Source organism: Mastigoproctus giganteus, chromosome 1 (genome assembly GCF_048544385.1).
Source record: "Mastigoproctus giganteus isolate SK-2022 chromosome 1, ASM4854438v1, whole genome shotgun sequence".
Lineage (NCBI taxonomy): Eukaryota > Metazoa > Arthropoda > Arachnida > Uropygi > Thelyphonidae > Mastigoproctus > Mastigoproctus giganteus.
The window spans coordinates 147,107,724-147,131,139 of record NC_143575.1 but is presented as its reverse complement, the minus strand read 5'-3'; the positions used below and the strand labels follow the sequence as shown (position 1 = coordinate 147,131,139).

Sequence of the window (23,416 nt, the reverse complement as noted above, 5' to 3'; positions counted from 1 at the left end):
TCCGCAATTTCAAGCCCCATTTAACATAAAGAAAAGCAATTTCTTTGGAAACTAAACTAAATATCGTATTACGTGTTGAAAGCGGCGAAAGAAAATCCGATGTGGCACATTCTTTAGGATTAGCGCAATCAACTTTAACAACCATACTAAGTCAATCAGAAAAAATAAAACAGTCTGCTCAGAATTGTACAGATGTTACAGCGGCAAAATTAACTCGCTTAAGGAATCCAATTTTAGAAAAAATGGAGAAAATGTTAAGTTTGTGGATAGATGATATGTCACAACATCATATGCCTTTAAGTCAAATGGTCATTCAAGAAAAAGCATTATTTTTGTTTAATCACCTGAAATCTAAACAAACTGAAGAAATTACGGAAACCTTTGGGGCTTCTCGTGGTTGGTTCGAGAAATTTAAAAAAACGGGCCAGGATTCATAGTGTAAAATTAACAAGAGAAGCTGCAAATAAGTTTCCAGAAAAACTAAAGGAAATAATTGAACGTGAAAATTTTCCACCAAATTTGGTGTTCAATGTTGACGAAAGCGGTTTGTTCTGGAAACGGCTACCAACAAAAAGCTTCATTTCTATTGAAGAAAAACCAGCTGCTGGGTTCAAAGCAGTCAAAGACCATTTAACGTTACTCTTTGGATCAAATGCCTCTGGCGATTATAAATTAAAATTGTTATTAGTTTACCATTCAGAAAATCGGAGGGCGTTAAAAGGTAACATAAAAATGAATTTACCTGTAATATGGAAAGCAAATAGAAAAGCGTGGGTTACCAAGGAGTTATTTACTGATTGGTTTGTTAACCACTTTTGTCCTGGAGTAAAACGGTATTGTCAAAAAAAAACAACTTTGAAGAAAAAGCTCTTTTGTTGTTAGACAATGCTCCGGGACATCCTACTGATCTTAACACGTTGGACACATGCATTCCTGTCAAAGTTGTGTTTCTTCCAGCAAACACAACTTCCCTGCTTCAACCATTGGATCAGGGAGTAATAGCATCATTTAAAGCTTATTATCTGCGTCGAATTTTAAGCAATTTACCTGAACTAGAGGATAAAGAGGAAATGACAGTTAAAACTTTTTGGAAAAACTACACCATTAAAAACGCAATTGAAAACATTGATAGTTCTTGGAAAGAAGTCACTAAGAAATGCTTAAATGGAGTTTGGCGCAAAATATGGCCAGAAGTTGTACTAGAAGAAGAAAATAACATCCAAGAAATTAGAAATGAAGTTATCCAGATGGCTCAATCAATAGGTTTCGAAAATGTCGATGAAGAGGATGTTAGAAATTTATTGAATGCAGAAGATGATGGTTTTTCAGTGGAAGATTAGAAAACCTTGTTATCAACGAAGACAAAGATAATGAAGGCGAAGTTAAAGAAGTTCCTGCCGAAAAAGTGTTAACAACCAAAGATTTAAAAAGGTGCTTAAATGACATTGAAAACGTTTTAAATTTTTTTAGTGAAAATGATCCTGATTTAGGAAGAAGTGTTATAGTTAAGCGATCAGTGTTAAATGCAATAACTCCGTATAGGCAATTGTTAAATGAAAGAGAAAAAAAGCATAAACAATCAACTTTAACCTCATATTTTAAAATGTGATTTCACTTTGTATGTAAGTTGACTGTTTATTTAATAAAACTTTTCTTTGTTCGAAAAAAAGCTTTTCATTTTCTTTACGTAGGAACGTATCCCTATTCTGGCCATAGTATTTATCCTCTGAAAACGAAGTTTCGGTTAACGAAGTAATTTCGTGGAACGCATCCTATTCGTTAATCGAGGTATGCCTGTACTGGAAAATCCATTTATTATCCTTATTATCAAAAGTAAAAGTGACCCTGGGGATAAACAATCTCGTCACCTCCCCAGTGTCACTTATATTCCACCGCTGTTGCCATTTTATAACCAGCTGATTTAAAATATCCTTCTTGGCCTTAGTCAAATTAGTAGCATTTTCAAAAGTAATATTCATAAAAGAAACAATTGTACCTTTTTTGTTATAGTAACAAAGTGCCCTATATATACAATGTATAAGTGACCTGCCAACACCTGCATTGCATTAGTTGAAACTGTCCTGCATACATTTAAAATAACTAAAAGCATAGACCTCTGGAACAAAAGTAATTTTTTTTTTAAACTTAACATTTACAACTCTGTGATATCACACTGAGGCATAGGCTACAATGAGTAAAAACACTGCTTTGTAATATAAATTAAGCACCCTTCTTTTCAGACCCCATTCAGATCTAGTTAACCTTATAATTGCCAAACTGAATTTTTTAACTTTGTCATGTAAGTAATTTAAGTGGGGGAGAAAGGACAATTTATCATCTAGTCTTATACCTAAATACTTCGCAACAGACACAAAGGGAATCTGAACTTCGTTCACCTTAAGTGGTCATTCATAATTTAAGAAGCATCATAACGGTTTTAAAGGTAGAAATCACCAACTTATGCAAATGAGTCCATGCCTCCAAATTTTTTAAAACACATGCCACTTTTGTCTCAACAACAAATCTAGATTTCCCCATGACACATAAAACCAAATCATCAGCATACACTACCTTATGCAACTCAGGAATCTGTTGTTCAAGCCAAAAATTAAGCACAAGATTCCAAAATTGTGGGCCCAATACAGACCCCTGTGGACAACCCCTAGAAATATTCCTTTCAAACTTTAAATGCCCCGATTTTAACATAATTTTCCTACCATTTAAATAGCTTTGAATTGTTTGATACAGTAACTGTGGACATTTCAGTCTCCTTAGCACAGTCAAAATACTATCATGCCATACCACATCAAAAGCTCTGGTGAAATCAATAAAAATAGTTAAAACATACTTATCCGAAGTCTCGCTTACAAAAGACATGAGATCATTGATAGCATCCTCAGCAAATGACCTTTCTTAAATCCGTATCGATACGGTAAAGTTAACCTACTCACATCCAACACCTGATTCAATCTTAAAAGAAGTAGTCTCTCAAAAAATTTGCCTAGGTTAGCCAGAAGAAACCGGCCTATACCCCCAGGACCATTTAACTGTTTGCCTGGTTTCTGTAACAATTTTACTAAGCCCACCTTCCATATCCCAGGAAATGTTTGTTGAAGCAAACATTTATTGTATAAATTAACCAAAATATCTGAATAAATCTCAACCATTTTAAGAATAGCAACATTTTTCACTAAATAAACCATAGGGTTTTAGACAATTAACTTGTCTAGAGATAAATTTCAAATCCTCCACAGTAAACAGATCAATGCCATCAGAACCAACATACAATGAATTGGACATTCTAATGGAGTGTTGCTCCACTGCTGTTTCCTCCCCACCTCCTCTATCATGCAGAACTAACTCAGAAGTAATTTCCTTGACCATAAAACCCAGTCAGAAGTTTCCACACCATTTACAGACACTATGTTCATAATATCCCCAGATCTGAGTTTATTTTAACTTAGTTTATATATTAATCCCCAGGGATCTGTATTACCCACATTAGTAACCAAATTCCTCCATGCTTTCAATTTACATTCATAAATGGCCTTAAAGTAAGCTTTCCTTTTACTTCTATAAAGAGCCTGATAATATAATGCTTCATGAGTCCCCCAGTGCCTATGCCTTTGGTACAATTTTCTACTTGCAAATACCTGTTTCCTTAAACTAGTTAGATCTGATGTCCACCAATTAACCACCTTCCTCTTAAGAATTCTGCTTGCACAACACAAGACTCTAAATAGTGCACTTTGAACATAGAATGCATATTCATTGGCATTTAAAGTATTTAAAGATAACATAATATCAACTGAAAAATCTAAATCTAAACATCGGACAAAACTTGACCATTTTATCTTTCTATAATTAAATTAACTAATTCCATATTATCATTATGCCCACTGCTGGGTAAATCCTCTAAACTAATACAAACTAAAAAAATCCTCTAAACAAACTAAACTAAAAACAACAGAGCTCTATGATCACTATTTGCATAGTTAGTTTGCACACACCAATTATAGACTCTATTTAAAAGCCCTTGAGGTACCAGGGTTAAATCAATATTTGATCTTCCATGCACATTGTTAAAGGTAAATGGCTGCCCTGGTCACCTAAATTCTTTTGCAGAAAAAAGTCCTCCAACAAAAGTTCCCTCTGATCAATTATCCCACTAAACCACAAATTAGACTTTGCATTGCAGTCCAATGCTATTATTAAATTACTGCTGCCAATCACACTATAAGCTTTTTCCATATAATGTACAGGTAGTTCTTGACTTTACGAGTTAATTCGTTCCTAGCGCGTGCTCGTAAAGCGAACACTTGTAAAGCGGGAATTTATTTCCCATAGACATAATGTTAAAAATAGGGGTTACGTTATCAACAATGAAATTAGTTTATGTTTAAACATCAATTGATTTATCCAAAGAAATGAAAATGTAGCTGTAAAATCAAGCAAATTATAATAATAGAGAAATTATTTGACTTACAAATGGTTTTTTTTTTTTTTTTTTTTTTTGGTAGTTGTTGACACATAGGCTTTTGTGGCCATAATGCACCTCCCAAGGTTTTTGCAGTACTTTGATCCAAGCCTGAGGCGGGAGTCGAACCCGCGACCTTTGGGATGCCAGGCAGGCACTTTACCCACCCGGCTAGCCCGGTCGGCTACTTACAAATGTTAAAGAATGTTTATTCTTCATCATCATCGACTAAATGCACACTCGTCGATCACTCATTATTGGCTCAGCACTCGTTGGTTTGTTGCATAAGGAGTAGTCTTCTTCAAAAATGCTTCAAGAGGAGTTTGTTTCCAAGATAATCTTCTCTTTTAATTATAAATTTCACAATTGCATAAGCATTTTTTAACGGCACACAAATTACAACTAACACGATTCGCGCGGAGTAACAAATTTACAAAGCTTTAAAAAAAAGCAATGAAGAGAAGAATCTGAAAATTTGTTTTTTATACGATTGAAGATTTCAGTAAAGGGAAACACATTTCACCATAATAACGTAAAAACCCACAGTATTCCAGCGATCGGAATTATCGCAAATGCAATAAGAGCGAGTTTACTACCCGTTTATAATTAGATGCACTAACAGAAATGCCCAATAAACCGGAAAGTGCAAATTGTTTTTATTATTTTATGGTGGTGTCCTCCAGAAATGTGCTTTAGAAAAATATCACAAAGGCGTTCAAAACTGATTCTTATAATGGAACAATATGATAACGATGAAAGTGCATTTTAATGATTTGAATTGGTAACTAATACAATTTACAAACCATGCTCACGACCTTTTATATGGCTTTAAGATCACGCTCGTGACCTACGTGCGTGGTCTGGATGCAGTATTTATGAATGTTTAACATTCGTTTTTTGCAATTAATGTTCATATTTTCGATTTTGTTGATACTTGGGGAAAAAAAAACTCGTAAACCCGGGAACTCATAAAGCGAAAACTTGTAAAGTGAGAACTGCCTGTATGGAATTCGATATATCTGTATTAAGAAGACAATAAAGAGAAACCAAATTGAAAGACAATCTAGATGAACTTAAACTAACACAAGTTGAGTCCTGGTCACATAATCCAGACAGTACAGTAACCTGAATGGTCTTATTAAAGATAACAATTGCAGTCTTAGGCTTCACATTCTTAACACTGATAACTCTGGCTTCAACAGGGAAGCCCACAACCTTGTGCTCGTGTCTAAAGGAACTGGCATATGACTCTTGCAGGCACAAAATGTCAATACTCTCATCCTGTACTACCTTCCTACCTACAATCTAAACATCTCCAATCTACAATCTAACAGTGACTGCATGTGGTCAGTAGAGTCCTGAGCTGGATATCATCATTCTTCTCTTTCTTGGTGATTCCTTTCTACTTCGGGCTTCCCCCACCCCTCTCTCTCTCTCTCTCTCTCTCTCTCTCTCTCTCTCTCTCTCTCTCTCTCTCTCTCTCTCTCTCTCTCTCTCTCTCTCTCTCAGGGTAACTTGTGATTTTTTTTTGGCTGGTGTAGCATAAGCCTCAGGCTTCCTTGCACCATATGGCTAATAATAATAATAATAATAAAAAATCTGTGAGTGTTAAGCTGTACTATTCTGAGTACTATGCTTCCATCAATATGACTAAAACTCTTATTTAAATTGTGATTACTAGAAGTATTCATTATAAGTGCACATACTTGCTATTTCTAATGCTTTTTTGTTCATTAATGATCATAAACTCTACCTCTACATTTACAATTCACACAGCTGGGATCTTTGTTCTTGTTTGGGCAATCTACAACTAAATGACCACCCTGTGCAGAGTGACTGCACGACACAGTCTTATGTGTGCAGTACTGTGCTGAGTAGCCATACCCAAGACATTTAAAATATTTAGTAACAATTGTAAAACATACAGCTTATCATAACATAAAACATACAATATACAGCTTATCAGTATTCATCAAATCATTCAATATTTTAGGGGCTATATTATGCTTTTGCTTTGAGGTTGTGCTAAATCTAAACACAACCCCCCTTTCTCGTAACCAAAGTCCTGTAGGTTTTTCTTATACAAGTCTATAATAATAAAATCATCTTGGGTTAAATCCTTCGCCACATCGTAGACCAAAATTGTTGGATTCTGTAGCCTTACTTTATCTTGTTTTATGCCCTTATGGGCAAAAGCCTCAGACTGTATCAACTTATCTAAATCCTTAACATTATCCGTCTCAACCAATACCATCTTATTTCGAATAGTTCTAAAATTTCCCTTTAAAGCATTTACAATCACTTCTTTAACATCCTGACTGGTTTTGAATTAATCACAGGACTCCTCAGCCCTGAAAATTATCTTGTTATTCTGCCTGGCCTTAATAGTCTGTTTACTGCTACACTCAATCATAGGGAATGCATTTGAAAACCCCCTGCTCACCAAGTTGATACTGACTAGACCCAGTCCTGACTTTATCTGCATAGATTCCCTGCTGCTCCACAAAATGGGAAAAAAATGAATACCCTCTGATAACATCATCAAAAAGACTTACGCGTACTTCCATTTCTTCCAATTTAGTTTTCAGTCTCTCATTATCAATAACCAAAGCTGTTGATACTGTCTCCATGTCAACCCAGACGTCCAACAGAAAATTAGTAGCAGCCTTAGTCACCTTATTATTCTCACCTGTCATGTAATCAATAACCTTTTTCTTCAATTTTGTTACAACCTCAAATACTGTAGACACATAAGGGTATCTCTGCCTGCTCCTGTATATTGGAAACAATTATCTCATTCTTGTGCACATTAATGCCGGTACTTCTTCTCCCTGATTCCAAGTAAAAACTATCAATATCCGAAATAATATCATCAGGCTGAATGTCAGGAAAGTCAGTAATCTGGACATTTGTCAAATCAGTTACCACATCCTCTTCCTCAAATTGCACCCCTTGATCTGACGTACACACTACATGTGGATTTTCAGTACCACTAGCTTGGGAATTAATACCAACACTACCAGATACCCCAGGATTTGTACTCATTAGCTGCACTCATTACACCTACCACACCACTACTTACTACACTACCTGGCTTAATATTTTTACCTCTGGTAAACTTATCTGTAATCTTCTTAACAGTTTCAGTACTATGCAACCTGGGAACTCTAGAAGGAAAGGGGGGTGCACAAATCTCTTCTTCCTTTCCCCCCTCCTTTACTGACTTTCTTACTATGAGATCTACCTTCCATTACTTACAATAAGATGTATAGATAAGCACTGGAGTAAATAACCCATATACACTAACGGAACAGAAAATCATTCAACCTTTAGACAGACTTCAAACCAACTGTACACACTCAAAAAACTCATAACTATTCCATTAATCCGGACGTCTGTAATTATGCACACCTTTTCCAACTTTTACCAGCTTGCACAAACACAAATAATAATGAGGAAAAATCCAGCAAGTAGAGTAATCAACTTATCTACATACATACTGATTAAAAAAAATTATTAAAACTAATATATTAATTAAAGCACAACACAAAAAAATCACTTCGACTAAAGGATGTAAAAACAAAACATGCAGCCAACACATTTATACAACACATTTGGCTGAGAGGAAGGACCACTTGGTCTGGTTGAGGACAATCGTAAGCCCATTGTAGAATGAAATAAGTAAGCACCAGTTAATATGATCACTGGTTAGTAGAATCAGTCTCTTTATAGAATCAAATTTCAAGAAACTAATTCAAATCTTTAAAATGCACTACACTTTTATCATTATCACGTTTTGTTATAAGAATCAATTTTGAATGCCTTTGTGATATTTCTCTAAAGCACATTTCTGGAGGTCACAACCATAAAACAATTTTTATGGTTGTGATTGAATTTTTATGGAAGCAAATACATGCTTATATTTTAAAATATTCATTCCTGTATTTCAAATTTACACTCTTTTTTCAAATTAACTGCTGCATAATCTTCTGTATTTTTCGAATGCACTCACCATAGACTAATGTTATTAGTGGAGTCCCAGTGTTCAGCCCATTGTTATTTTCTATATTCATCAATGATATTGATAAAGGTATATCAGGCTTAATGCCCAAGTTTGTAGACGATATGAAGGTTGGCGGGGTTGTAAATGACAGTAATAAGCACGCTATTGCAAGAGGATCTGGAAAAGTTGGGCAAATGGGCTGAGAGGTGGCAACTGAAGTTTAACATTGACAAATGCAAAGTACTGCATATGGGAAGCAGTAATCTACCAACTGTGTAGATTACACCAGAGTAATCTACCAACTGTGTAGTACTACACTCAGGATATGGAGAATGAAAAGGACCTGGAGATAATTGTCCAGTCAGATATAAAGTTTTCTAAGTAGTGCAGACAGTCTGTGAGAGCAGCTCATGGGGTTTTGTCATATATATATATATATACAGGAATTTTTCTAGCGGGGATAAGGTGATTATCTCTTTATATAAAGCAATGATCAGGCCATACCTTGATATTGCATACAGGTCTGAAGGCCTCATTTCAGGAAGGATGTAGAGCTACTGGAACGAGTACAGAGAAGGCAACGAGATTGGTGAGGGGAATAAAGGGAGGGTTGCTCTTACCAAGAACAGCTTAAGGTCTGCAAATTGCAACACCTGGAGACTAGGCACCTGTGAGATGATTTGATTGAGGTGTATAAGGCCTTGGAACGGTTTGAGCAAGCTCAATGCTGATGGGATTCTTCCTCTTGCTCAGACTGTACACCTGAAGGGGCATAAATTCAAGTTGAGGAAAGACAGTTGTAGAACACATGTGTGGAAATTTTCCTTTAGCCAACAGGTGATTGATTGCTGGAACAAACTTCCATCAGTCATTGTGTAAGTTGTTGTTGTTATTTGGCTTTTAGGAGCATTAGCAACTAAGGCCATATTGCTCCGGGATATGCGGTGGTCATTCCCTGACCTTTCCGCATTCTCTGTATTTGGTGGCGACGGGCTCGAACCCCGGTCTAATCAAGAAGCGTGTGCTGTCACTGCTGCTCCTTCCCACCTGGCTACGGAGGCGCCTTGTGTAAGTTGATAGCTTAAATAAGTTCAAGGAAGAACTGGACAAACTTTTGGAGCAAATAGATGGGTGAAATTGCAAGAGTGGTTTTTTTTTTGGTTGATGCTGTATAAGCTTGCTTTCTTGCATCAAATGCCTCTACTACTGCTAATCTCATTGGTAGGAGGATAGGCACCTCAACCACAGCACCTCACAATCCATTGTTGGTATAAGCACAAAAAGTCAGAGGATTTTACATCTAGTTATTTAACAAGAATATTATTAATCATATTTAGCAGCCTGAAACTCACTCAACTCCTAAGGGTGTATACTACTTGCACTCCAATCAGCTATTCTATTATATCAGGCTGACAGTATAAAGCAAAATGACTATTTTGCAATCAGGTTACTAAGGGGGTTAGGCAAGCTAAGGCAGATTATGATAAGTCCTTGACTAAGAATGTAAAGAAAAGTAGCAAAGAATTCTTGGCTTATGTTAACAATAGAAGGAAAGGGATTAACAATATTGGCCCATTAGATCTAAATGGCATAACTACTAATGGTCCTAAATCTTGAACAGTATTTCTTTGTTGGTATGAAAAGCCTAGTAGCTTCCATAATAATTCCTAGAATGCTTCCCATTTAGAATTTGCTGTTGGTAATATCATCAGTTGATCCCACTGTATAGAATTTAAAAACTGTCTGAGACCACTGTAGTCACCTTTATGAAAGCAAAAATTCTTCCCTTTCCTTTACCCCGGATGGTAGTTACATCTTTAAGCAAATCCCCCATCAGTACACTGTGATCACTGCCACGTAGTGGTTCCTTTATCTGCAGTTTCTTAATGCATTAATAATCACTGCTGATAATCAGACCAAGAGTATTAATCCCTCTGGTTTCCTCTTGAACATGCTGCTTATAGAAAACAATCATCTAATAAATCCAAAAAAGTCGTTAGCAAGACTTTTGTGGATTTATTGGATGGCTGTTGGAATGTACCTTTTGAGTCAGAGAATCTTGGAAAGGGAAAATGACATTCTGACATATGGTGAAAAGGATGCATGGGGCAAAAAAGGTTGAGAACCACTCTGTTAGAGTGTTTACATGGAAATTTCCATTATCAACCTGTTGCTTGCTACGACATGCATGAAAAGATTTTGAACATCTGTTGTATGGGAAACCCTTCCTTTCAGAGTTGACTGCTATTTCAGAAGCTATTTATACCATGTACAATCAATATGAAGTATAATGAAGTAACGTTACTGTCACTTGTTCATGACCTTATTTCTTTGAACACTTTATTACACTTTGAATACACTGTTCTTTATTATTGTGCACATCCGTTGCATTATTAACATAAATCATTCAGTCAGATATGATGTCATTACTCTAATTTCAAATACAGACAGTTCTCACTTTATGAGTTCTCGGGTTTACGAGTTTTTTTTTTTTTTTTCAAGTATCAAGTTTCAAAAAATCAAAAATATGAACATTAATTGAAAAAATGAATGTTAAACATTCATAAATACCACATTTCAAACCACACGCATAGCTATACAATACAGTGTACTCCGCTTTACGATATTAATCCGTCCATCATATCGAGAAAATATCGTAATGTGACCCCAATAACTCATTGTTTTTTGGTAATTCATTCCATGACCTCGGAAGTTCAAATTTTCGCTATATAATTCCTTAAAAGGTCGTTTTTATAATGTAAATTGTATTAGTTACCAATTCAAATTAAACGCACTAAACTTTCATCGTTATAAGAACCAATTTTGAATGGCTTGGTGATATTTTTCTAAAGCACATTTCTGGAATCACGACCATAAAACAATAAAAACAATTTGCACTTTCCAGTTTATTTGGCTTTTCTGTTACTGCAAGCAATTATAAACAGATCGTAAACTCAACGTCATTGCATTTGTGAAAATACCGATGGAATTGTGTGGGTTTTTATGTTATTATGGTGAAATGTGTTTCCTCTTTACTGAAATCTTCAATCGTATAAAAAACAAATAAATTTTCAGAATCTTCTCTTAATTCCTATTTTTTTTTAAGCTTCGTAAACTTGTTACACCGTGCAAATCGTGTTAGTTGCAATTTGTGTGTTCCGTTAAAAAATGCTTATGCATGCTATTGAAATTTATAAAGAAAAGAGACGGTTATCTTGGAAATAAATGCCTCTTGAAGCATTTCTGAAGAAGACGACTCCTTGTGCAACAAACCAACGAGTGCCGAGCCAATAATGAGTGATCAACGAGTGTACATTTAGTCGATGATGATGATGAAGAACAAACATTCTTTAACGTTTGTAAGTCATAAATAATTTCTCTATTATTATAATTTGCTTGATTTTACAGGCTACATTTTCGTTTCTTTGGATAAATCAATTATTGTTTAAACATAAACTAATTAGCTAACTAATTTTATTGTTGATAATATAACCCCTATTTTTAACATTATGTCTATGGGAAAAAATTCCCGCTTTACGAGCACACACTAGGAACGAATTAACTCATAAAGTCGAGAACTACCTGTATCTCATTATGTGTCAGATGGAAAAAGTGTTCAGAATGTTTTTGGTTTATTGTTGGCCAACAAAAATTTCTGTACCAATTATGCAACAAAGGTACATTTTATTTATTATGATTCCTGTGATATGTTCCAGTCAATATCTGGAAAGTTAAAATTTATCGTTAAAAGACATTCTGATTTACTGGCCCTATTTCTCTGTACATTGTTCATTTTACATAGAGCCATTAAGACTGTAACACACTCCTACTCTCATTTATGATTTCCCAGTGCTTTTGTCACACCAAATTGACTCAATATTACACTGGCCATCCTTGTCAACTGGATACACTAACTATGCATCATGCACAATATGCATTATTAAAAAAAAAAAGGTAAACTGCAGCAATTATCAATCCACTGCAGCATGGAAGTCTCCTCAATGATTCATGTTAAATCTGCCCTGCTGGTCCAGTGCAGATTGCCAGATCAACTGTATTTAGCAGTCAGGGTCACTTGAATCCTGGTCTACTCAAAGAGAATGTGCTACTGCATTCCAGCTCCTGACCATTCAGCTATGGAGGCCACTATGCATTATTAGGCGGGTCATGGAGTGAAAATCAGCACATTTTCACTCCATGGTGAATTTGGATTCAGTTGGACTACAATGTATGTGCCAGTTTCCTCAGAGACAAAAATCTTAGCTTTCCCGCTCCCCTTATTTCCCAATCATCTTACTGTGGAGCATTACATTTTTAACCGACTGTGGATTTACCAAGTGAAGTGCCATTGCATATTATAGTTCTACTCACTGTCCACCATCACTCTCTTCTGACAGTTTAGCATTCTCACCACTTGAGGTGTGCATTTGAATCTTGTTAGAGGACTTCTTATACTTGGGACTATAGTTAGTTGTTTGTTATTTGGTTTTCAGGAGCATTAGCAACTAAGGCCATATTGCTCCGGGATATGCGGTGGTCATTCCTGACCTTTCCGCATCCTCCGTATTTGGTGGTAACGGGCTCGAACCCCGGTCTAATCAAGAAGCGTGTGCTACGCACTGCTGCTCCTTCCCACCTGGCTACGGAGGCGCCTGACTATAGTTAGCCAATCAAGTGGAGGGAATGGGGTTTTCCCATGAGTTATGGTTTTTTAACCACCATAAACAAACACACTATGTATCGCCATAATACACTGGAACAATAAAGCCTGAGATGCTGATGTGCCTTAAAAAGAACTCAACTTCACCATCACCTCAATCCTAATTTTTCTCTTTGAGATGGGGAGACATGGCACTCCTACAGCCTAGCCACTCTGATCAATAATCTAAATCTGTTGCACTATTTTCTTATTGTACACAATCTACAGGACATCACATTTTATTGGAAGTAACATATTAAATTAAAAATAAAGATAAATATTTCACTTTTTTATCTTTTTAGAATGCACCTTTTGAGTCACAGTCTTGGAAAGGGGGGAATGACATTCTGACATATGGTGAAAAGGGTGCATAGGGCAAAAAAGGCTGAGAACCACTGTGTTAGAGTTTTTACATGTAAATCTGCATTATCAACCTGTTGCTCGCTACGACATGCATGAAAGGATTTTGAACATCTGTTGTATGGGAAACCCTTCCTTTCAGAATTGACTGTCTACCCAGATGCTCTATTTCAAAAGCTATTTATACCATGTACAATCAATATGAAGTATAATGAAATAACGTTACTGTCACTTGTTGTTCATGACCTTATTTCTTTGAACACTTTATTACACTTTAAATACACTGTTTTTTATTATTGTGCACATCTATTGCATTATTAACATAAATCATTCAGTCAAACATGATGTCATTACTCTAATTTCAAATATTTCATTATGTAAGAGATATTTGATGGAAAAAGTGTTCAGAATGTTTTTGGTTTATTGTTGGCCAACAAAAATTTCTGTCCTAATTATGCAACAAAGGTACATTTTATTTATTATGATTTCTGCAATATGTGATAGTCCAATTCAAAATTCTGAATGAAAAATCAAGCTTCCAATCACATCTTCACCCAGTGGGTTAATACACATTTTAAGTACACGTTTATACACAAGCATGGGCAACATATAAAAATGTTCGCAATCATGCCTGTGACTTAATTTCATCTAGTCCACAAAATTAAGAACAAAAAAATATAATAATAAAAAAATATTATAAATATTTTTCATAAAAATCACATATTTTCTTGCAGGAGTATTCATTTTGGGTGCTTTAACCTTTCCAGAGTTTTAAAATACACTACAAATCTTTGAGTAAGTGCTGCCAACTCTTATCTCTTACCTTAAAATTTTGGACATTTTATAACAGATCGCAGCAGAAAAATCCTTTCAGAAAAGGGAAATCATGCCCGTCAGCCATTGTTCTTAGAGTCTAGGTTACAAAAGCTGAAATTCTCTGGAATTCAGATCCAGAAGCAGATGAATGTAGTAATGGAAAGTTTTTTGAAATTTTTTTATGATTTTTTAAAATTATTTTACAATTTTTTTAGCTCTGATTTGATTTTTGTATAAAGTAAAGTGCAGCCTTTATCAACCCACTGCAGGATGGAAGCCTCCTCAACAATTCATGTTGAGGGAAATGGACCATAATCTGCCACGCTGGTCCAGTGCAGGTTGGCAGATCGACCGTATTCAGCAGTCAGGGGCTTGAACCCCGGTCTACTCAAAGAGCGTGTACTACTGCACTCCCGCTCCTGCCCACTCGGCTACGGAGGCCTCTTGATTTTTGTATAATTTCATTCTAACAGTGGGCAACCTAGTCAGTTAACTTAAATTAATATTTCAAAGCATTTATATATAAAATTTATTTTTAAGAATTTTCAAAATTACATGAAAAAACTTGCTTTATAGAGCCCATCTAGCAAAAAAACTTGCTCCTCAGGGACACAGCAGACATGTTTAAAAAGATTACTCTGGAAAAAGTTAAAAATATTCTCAAGTATTCTTTTATTTTTTATTTTATTTTTTTACAATTTTTGTATTTTCCATTATCTCATACACAAACACAAACTTATTTAAAACTAACAATTGTATATATTTAGTGATCAGTGAAATAGTGATAGTAACCCCCACTGACTTACTAGTCAGAGGCTTCTCACCACCTACTTTAAGAGCACACTATCATATTTTTAATTGCAGAATTTTTTCATAAATTGCATTCTCTCATGATTTTTTAATGAACAAATTGCTTCTTTTTTATACTAAAAATTTAAGCCTGCATACTCATGTGCTATTTTATTGTTTCAAATATCTTTACATTGCATTTCTGCAATCAACATTTTGAATTTTTCTTAATCCTTAATTAAGAAAATTTACAGGAGTAAACTATACTCACCATATAAAGTATATACAACTCCAAATACTAAATACATTCCACATATCACAGCTGTGGTGATATCGTAATCATAGTCAAAGTACAGACATCTGGTATCAATCTTTTCTACATCAGTAGAGGTATTAGTAGCAGGTCCAAGTGAGGCATCATCAAAACCCATTGAGCTGACAGACATTTTAATTCTCCAGCTTCTGTAATTCAATATTACAGTTCATTGTTAAAAATCCCAAGGCAATTTTTTAAATTTAATGGTATTCATTTTTAAATTTAATGGTGTTCATAACAGCCATTAAGAGAATAATTAATTATACTTCAGCCACACTTATGAAAAACTTTTAACAAAGTTTTTCTTAAGCATGGCTTCAATGAAAACTATGTATGTTAATTACTTTTTTTTTTTGTAAAATAATAAGAAGAGTATACCTTAATATAGTACGTAGAACACTTCCATATGATACTCTCCAGAAATTAAAACTTACTTTACAGTAACAGATAATTAAAAACCAATTTAACACAATTAAAAATATTAAAAAGAATCTAACGAAAATATTCAAAACGATTTTCCTTCCTGAAGCTGACAATGCTTTTCGACCGTATGTCACGATCACAGGAATGAAAATTACTGAATAGGGTTGAACATGAAACTTAAATAGTGATTATTTGTCTTCGCGCATGCACATAAAGGTCCACGCATTGGAGATCAATTATGGCCGACGGACATTAACAGAATTCTCGTGTAATTTAATTTCTATGGTTTCTGCAATTAATAATAGTCGCGTATAATTATGTTGGACATTAAGTATTTTGGCCTCGTTAAATAAAAAAGTATGTTTTTCGTTAATGGCATGAAAGTCTAATTCTGATGCAGCCGGATGAAAAGCACGAACTGAGGCTTCGTGTTGATTTACACAAATATTCAAAGAAAGACGCATCGAACCTTGATAAGACAAGTCGCAATCACCGCAAGAAATGTCGTATACCAGTAATTAATTTGTGTTGCGAATGCAGAGCGATTGTTCAGTATAGTGTGTAATTTCCATATTGGCCTGGCCACAATTTTAAATTCGGTATCTTTAAAGAATCTGTTAAGCTGTTTGTGCCACTGTTCAACATATGGGACAGAAATAAAGTAATTTTAGATATTACTATTGTTGGTTGGTGTAGTATTTTGTATCCTATCCTTAGCCTGTACCCTAATTCGGTTTATTGTAGCAAGGTGATACCCCTGTTTAAGACCTGCTAGTTAATATTTGTATTTCTGAGCCCAAAGCAGATTCCGTCGTTGAATATTTATAGGCATTTAGAAATTGATTAAAGATAATCGATCTTTTGAAGGTGAACGGGTGATAGCTATTATAATGTAGAAGCATACCGGTGTTTGTAGGTTTTCGATAGCTGCTAAACTGGATTTTATTCGAGTCCCGAGTAAGCGTGAAATTTAGAAAGTTTAATGACTTTGTATCCGTATCCTCCCTTTTCAATGTAAATTTGAGTCTAGAATGAATATTATTAAACAAATGTAAAATGCCTTGGATAGTACTACTATCAGTAATAACTAGAACATTGTCTAAATACCTCCCATAGTATGCGATACGGGGTCGAAAAGGTGTCAAATGTATATGCTCAATCGTTTGGATTGCCAATGGGTTTGAGTCTGAGCAGCTTAATGTCAGATCTCTATCTCTCAACAATTTAACCACATATCGAAAAAACGACTACATTACTATAGATCAGTTAAAGGAATTGAAGGCCAGAACATACAATATTCCTGCACTTTTCGGTCAGGTAAAATTACACATCTGCTTTGGGCTCAGAAATACAAATATTAACTAGCAGGTTCTTAAACAGAGATTATCCCCTTGCTACAATAAACCGAATTAGGGTACAGAATCAGGATGGGATACAAAATACTACACTAACCAACAATAGTAATATTAAAAAATACTTTATTTCTGTCCCATATGTTGAACAGTGGCACAAACAGCTTAACAGATTCTTTACAGATACTGAATTAAAAATTGTGGCCAGGCCAATACGGAAATTAAACACTATACTGAACAATAGCTCGGTTCTTTCCGTGTTCGCAACACAAATTAATGACCTGGTATACAACATTTCTTGCGGTGATTGCGACTCGTCTTACCAAGGTTCAACGCATTTTTCTTTGAATATTCGTGTAAATCAACGTGAAGCCTCAGTTCGTGCTTCTTGTTCAGCAGCGTCAGAATTAGCCTTTCATGCCATTAATGAAAACATACTTTTTTATTTAACGAGGCCAAAATACTTAATGTCCAACATAATTATACGCAACTATTAATTGCAGAAACTGTAGAAATTAAATTACACGAGAATTCTGTTAATGTCCATCGTCCATATTTGATCTCCGATGCGTGGACCTTTACGTGCATGCGCAAAGACAAATAATCACTATTTAAGTTTCATGTTCAACCCTATTCGGTAATTTTCATTCCTGTGATCACGACATACGGTCAAAAAGCATTGTCAGCTTCAGGAAGGAAAATCGTTTTGAATATTTTCGTTAGATTCTTTTTAATATTTGTAATTGCGTTATATTGATTTTTAATTGTGTTAAATTGATTTTTAATTATCTGTTACTCTAATATAAGTTTTTCGATTTTTTCGTTTTCATTTCTTGGTATCATACGGAAGTGTTCTACGTACCTCTTATTATTTTACAAATATTAATATCAACGTAAAATGTATTAAGCATTACAGCTCTGATTCACACTATCAAAGTATTGTTAATTACAAATGATCTATTTCAGTATGCACTAGTTTCAAGGAGGGGTCCCTCAGGATTTTAGTAATTAGTATTAGTGAGGCCAAATGATGCAAGGAAGTGGACTTTTCTGCATCCGCCAACAAAATATAACAATTATAATAAATAAATAAATAAAACAAAATAGTCATGCTATTCCTATTTCCCACAAGGTACCCATCTGATTCCACTTTGAATTCAGCCAGATTCACTGCCTCTGAAACAAAGAGGGCAACTTATTCTAGAGAGGCCAACTACCTACTTCCACAAGGTGTGGTCTGCACAACTGAATACAGCTAGGCCTCGCATAATGCGAGTTCAATTAACGCGATATTCAGTTAACGCTATTTGAAAAATGATACCACTTTTCACTTCACACGATGCAAATTTCCAGTTAACACGATCATTTTTTTTTTTTTTTTATGCGATAGTTGAAAAAGATTTGAATCGCACGTTAAGCTTACTGCGAGTCGTATAGTCAATAAACAAACGTTTGCCTGCTGCCCGCCTCGGTGTGTTCCATCAACCATTGGAAGAAGACGTGTTTGTCTTCTTCTGATGGTTGATGGAACACACCGTCAATGCAGACTTGCATTTAAAAATTCAAATTTTTAAATGAGCCAGATGAAAATGTTACCACGAAGGAGATAACGGTAAAAGAATTAGATTAAATCTTTCATATCGCATAGAACCTCAAACAAAAGGTTTGATGTTCTCTGCGATATTTATTTCGCCAGGGCCCAGAGAAGATTGTTGTCGGCTATCGGAAATTGATTGATGAAAAGAGAAAGTCAACACTGTTCAAATATTTCTGCAACAATAATTTCTTCATTGTGTATTTTATGTCAGAGGTTCCCAAAGTTTCTCGGTTCACGGCGCCTTTAATGTCTCAGTAATTTTTTCAAGGCGCACACACAGACCAAAAGAAATACCTGACAGTTTCGTTTAGTAGTTAGGTCCAAACAACTTAATAAGAAATGCTGAAATTGTGAACTACCTCGAGCTAGTAGTTCGCACGGTGTCCGACAGATGTCGAGTATCGCTGTGTTTCCCTCGAAAATTTAAAATATTCCGTGGCGTACAGTTTAAGAACCGCTGTTTTATGCAATAAACATTTAATTCCATAATTATTTTCATTATCTTTTACATTATATACAGTTAAAAAGTTATTTAAAAGGTATTTTTAAAATTCTTTATGGACATTTCAGAAGGTCAAGGTCCAATTATAATTTTTCCTATTGGTTATGATATATGATTAACGCGTTTCTGTTTTGCGTGATGCGCTCGCGGGACGAATTAATTGCGTTAATCAAGGCCCGCCTGTACAATATTCCAAATGCTGTCTAACCATCATCATACATAGTGATGATGACTGGCAAAGGTTCTATAAATCACAGACTGGACATGTGCCTTCCTAACCACCTGTTTGCAATGCAAGAAAAATTTCAAATAAAATTGAATCATAACACTTGTCTTTTTTTTTTTTTTTGTCATGAACCATTTTTAGCTCCTCCCTCCATAGCTTATTTTTATTCCCTAAATTGCATAACCTTGCATTTAGAAGCACTAACGAAGCAGTATGGCCTTAATTGCTAATGCTCCTAAAAACCAAATAACAAACAAACAGAAGCACTAAACTTTAGTTGCCTTTTTAAAACCATATATGCAGCTGAACCAAGACTTTCAAAGCATCCTGACCTAGCTTAGGTTGTTAACCACTCTTCACACCTTCAAATTACCTACAAACTTTGACAACTTCCTTTGGATCACCTTACCAATATCATTAAAACAATTAGAAATAGGCGGGGACACAATATATAAACTCTGAAGGACCATACTGTTACACTGTCTCACTCTGAAGACCGACCATTTATGACAATCCACCATCTCCTATTTTTTGGTCAACTTGTGATCCAACATAAGATCTTATCAGCATTCTATAAGGGGCAGTATCAAAAGCTTCACTAAAGTGTAGATATATAATGTCATCGTCATCATCATGAACTTGGTCCGGCTTAGGTCTTTTGGAAGTGGTTTTGATCTCGCCATCGTTGTCTTGGTCGACCAACATCTATCTTGCCTGTAAGTTCGTAGTTAAAGGCTAATTTTGGGATCCAATCTGGGTCTATTCTTTCTATGTGGCTGATCCATTTTTCCTGATACCGTTTTATGTCATTTACTATGTTATCTACTTTTAATTTCTCGTGGATATCTATATTTCTTTGGTGGTCTAGTCTTGTAAAGCCTAATAATGGTCTTAAAAATTTCATTTGTGTTGCTTCTAGTTTGTGTGCATCTTTCTTATTTATGACCCAAGTCTCACAACTGTAGAAGAGGGCTGGTTTTGAAGTGATTTTGTGCAGTCGTAATTTTGTTTCAGTTGTCATTTGTTTTCCGAAGTGGCATTTAATCATTCCATTCATTTTATTATATTTTTGTATTTTAGTGTGGATGTCTTTCCATTCATTTGATATTAAATTTCCCAAATAGGTGAAGTCAGATATTTGTTCTATTATTTTATCATCAATAACAATTTTGACTCTTTGTATGTTTTTCCCACATAATCCCATTGATTTTGTTTTTGAGGTGGAGATTTTCATCTCGTACTTTTTACCTATTTTATTCAATTCATTTGCTGCTATCTGTAGTTCATCTTCTGATTTTGCAATTATTACTTGATCATCAGCATATAATATAGTTTGGATTTTATTCCTGTTGTTCAACTGTATTCCGTTGTTAATTGTTTGTTTCCATTCTTTAAGAATTTTATTGATGTAGATATTAAATAAATTTGGTAGTCCACATCCTTGTTTCACTCCTTTATTGGTGTTAATTGGGTCTGATAGTTGGCCATTAGAATATTTTATACAGACTTTTGAGTTTTTATATAGGCTTTGGATCGCTTTCCGGAGTTGGGTTGGGATATTTTCTTCATGTAGAATCTGCCAAAGTTTTTCCCGGTTTACATTGTCATATGCTTTTTCATAATCAATAAAGAGCAGAAATGTTGGTAGATTGAATTCTCTTCTTTTCTCCAAAATTTGTTGTAGTGAGAAAATGGCATCTATTGTGCTTCTCCCTTTTCTGAACCCACATTGTTCTTCATCTAAGAATTGTTCACTGTATTTATTAAGTTTATTCTTTAGTATATTAGAGTATGGCTTTGCAGCAGTTGACAGCAGTGTTATCCCTCTGTAGTTGTTAGGGTTATTTCTGGAGCCTTTTTTGTGTAAATTGATTACTATTCCTGTTTCCCAATCTTTGGCTATCTGTTGCTTATGCCATATGATGTTAAATAATTTTAGTAGTGCGTTTTTTAGTAAGGTGCCCCCATATTTAAATAGTTCTACATTCAAATTGTCTATGCCTGGGCTTTTTCGGTTTTTTGATTTTTGTAATATTAACTCTAGTTCTTCAATTGTTATATTTTCTTCATCTTTGTTTATCACAGATTCATCTTCCAATTCCCTAGTGCCTGGGTTATACCATAGTTTGGAATAGTGTTGCTTCCATTCTGCTTGGGAGATGGAGTTGGTTTTTATTTGATCATTTGTGTCTAGTTGTAATTTCTTAAAAATTTTAATACCTCTTCTCTATCGGCCCATGATATCACGTTCTAAAGATTTAACAAATTTATCCCAGTCGTCTCGTCGGATTCTTCTGGTTAGTTTCCTGACTTCTGCTCTAAGCTTTTTATATTTTATGTGTAAGTCTTTAGTTTGTAGGAACAGTTTACAGGTCTTTTTTTTTCTCATTGATTGTTTGTTTCAATTCTTCATTCCAAGTTCTTAGCCAGTTTTTATTTTTTATATCCAAGACTTTCTTCAGCAGCTCCTAGAATTGATTTTTTCATGTTTGACCAGATTTCCTCAACATTATCACTTTCATCTGAGTTGAGTTTATCTTTCAATCGACTTTTATACAGGAATTTAGTGCTTTCGTCTTCCAACAAATGTATTTTTAATTTCTTAGCAGTTTTTGTTGGTATTTTCTTCTTTTTATTAAGGTAATTTCTTTTTATTTTGAAAGTGCTTTCTACTAGGTAGTGATCACTATCGATTTCACTGCCTCTGAATACTCTAGTGTCTCTAATTTTGTCATTTAAATTTTCATTAATGATAATATAATCTATTATAGCCTTTGTGTTTCTTGCTTCCCATGTGAATTTATGGATATTCTTGTGTCTGAAAAAGTATTTGTAATTTTAAGTTTATTAAAAATTCAGAAGTCTATCAGGCATCTTTCATTATTGTTGACCACGGATTCGCCTTCTGATCCTATACATCTGTCTACTGATTGAGCACCAACCCTTGCATTAAAATCTCCTGCTAGTATGAGATACTCGTTTTTGTTAGTTTGATCTATGATCTGTTGTAATTCGTCATAAAATTCTGTGGTTTCATCAATCTGGTGCATAGATGCCAATGATTGTTATTGTATAAGATAGAATTTTAGTCTTAATTTCAATATTCTGGGTGATATCCAAGAGTAGTCTAATATTTTGTTTTCCCATTCTTTCTTTATTATAACAGCAACTCCCGATGATGCCCACATTTCACTTGGTATGCCGGAGTATATCATTATGAAGTTACCTATTTCTTTGGATCCTTTGTTCTTTTTTGTTTTGGTAATGACTGCTATGTCAATATTTCTATTTTTTAGTTCCATGGTCAATTTATCTAATTTGTGATTTATTCACCTAACGTTCCAAGTTGCTACTTTAAGTTCCTTAATCGTAGTCCTATATCCATTGTCTACGTCGTTACCCTTGAGATCCGTCCAGTTTTTCCCTTGAGCTTATTTCGAGTATTTAGAATGTCCCCTGGATAGGTTACCAGCCTTTCGCGGGGTAAGTCTAGTGGTGGGGCTGCCACCTTATAGCCTCTAGACAGACTTCAGGTAGATATATAATGTCAAAACTGTTAACTGCATCCAACTGCTTAATGACTGCACCATAGTAATTTACCAAACTAGTATGATGCCAAACTAGTATTACTCTTAATGAACCCATACTGGGATCTGTTCAAGATACCATTCTTATCATGATGTCCCAAATCACATGCTTAACTACAGGCATCATGATCTTCCCTTCCCAAGAAGTCAAACTCACATGTCTGTAGTTACCCAAAGCCTCTTTGGCACCAGCTTTGTGAAGTGAGAAGACATTAGCACTCCTAGTAATGTTAATGGGAGATAATTCTGCTAATGTTGTTGGGAAAGTT

General features: G+C 34.9%; 1 protein-coding gene across 2 annotated transcripts in view; it reads right to left on the bottom strand.

The window, feature by feature from the left end:
* The window catches only part of LOC150091183 (transmembrane protein 198), a 278,344-nt gene that overhangs the window by 144,267 nt on the left and 110,661 nt on the right, over window positions 1-23,416 (bottom strand). For both annotated transcript variants that reach the window (XM_090382651.1, XM_090382643.1), the window contains exon 4: window positions 15,416-15,606. In XM_090382651.1, coding sequence (XP_090238777.1) covers window positions 15,416-15,590 — 175 coding nt within the window. In that variant the 5' untranslated portion in view covers window positions 15,591-15,606. The remainder of the gene's footprint in view (window positions 1-15,415; window positions 15,607-23,416) is intronic.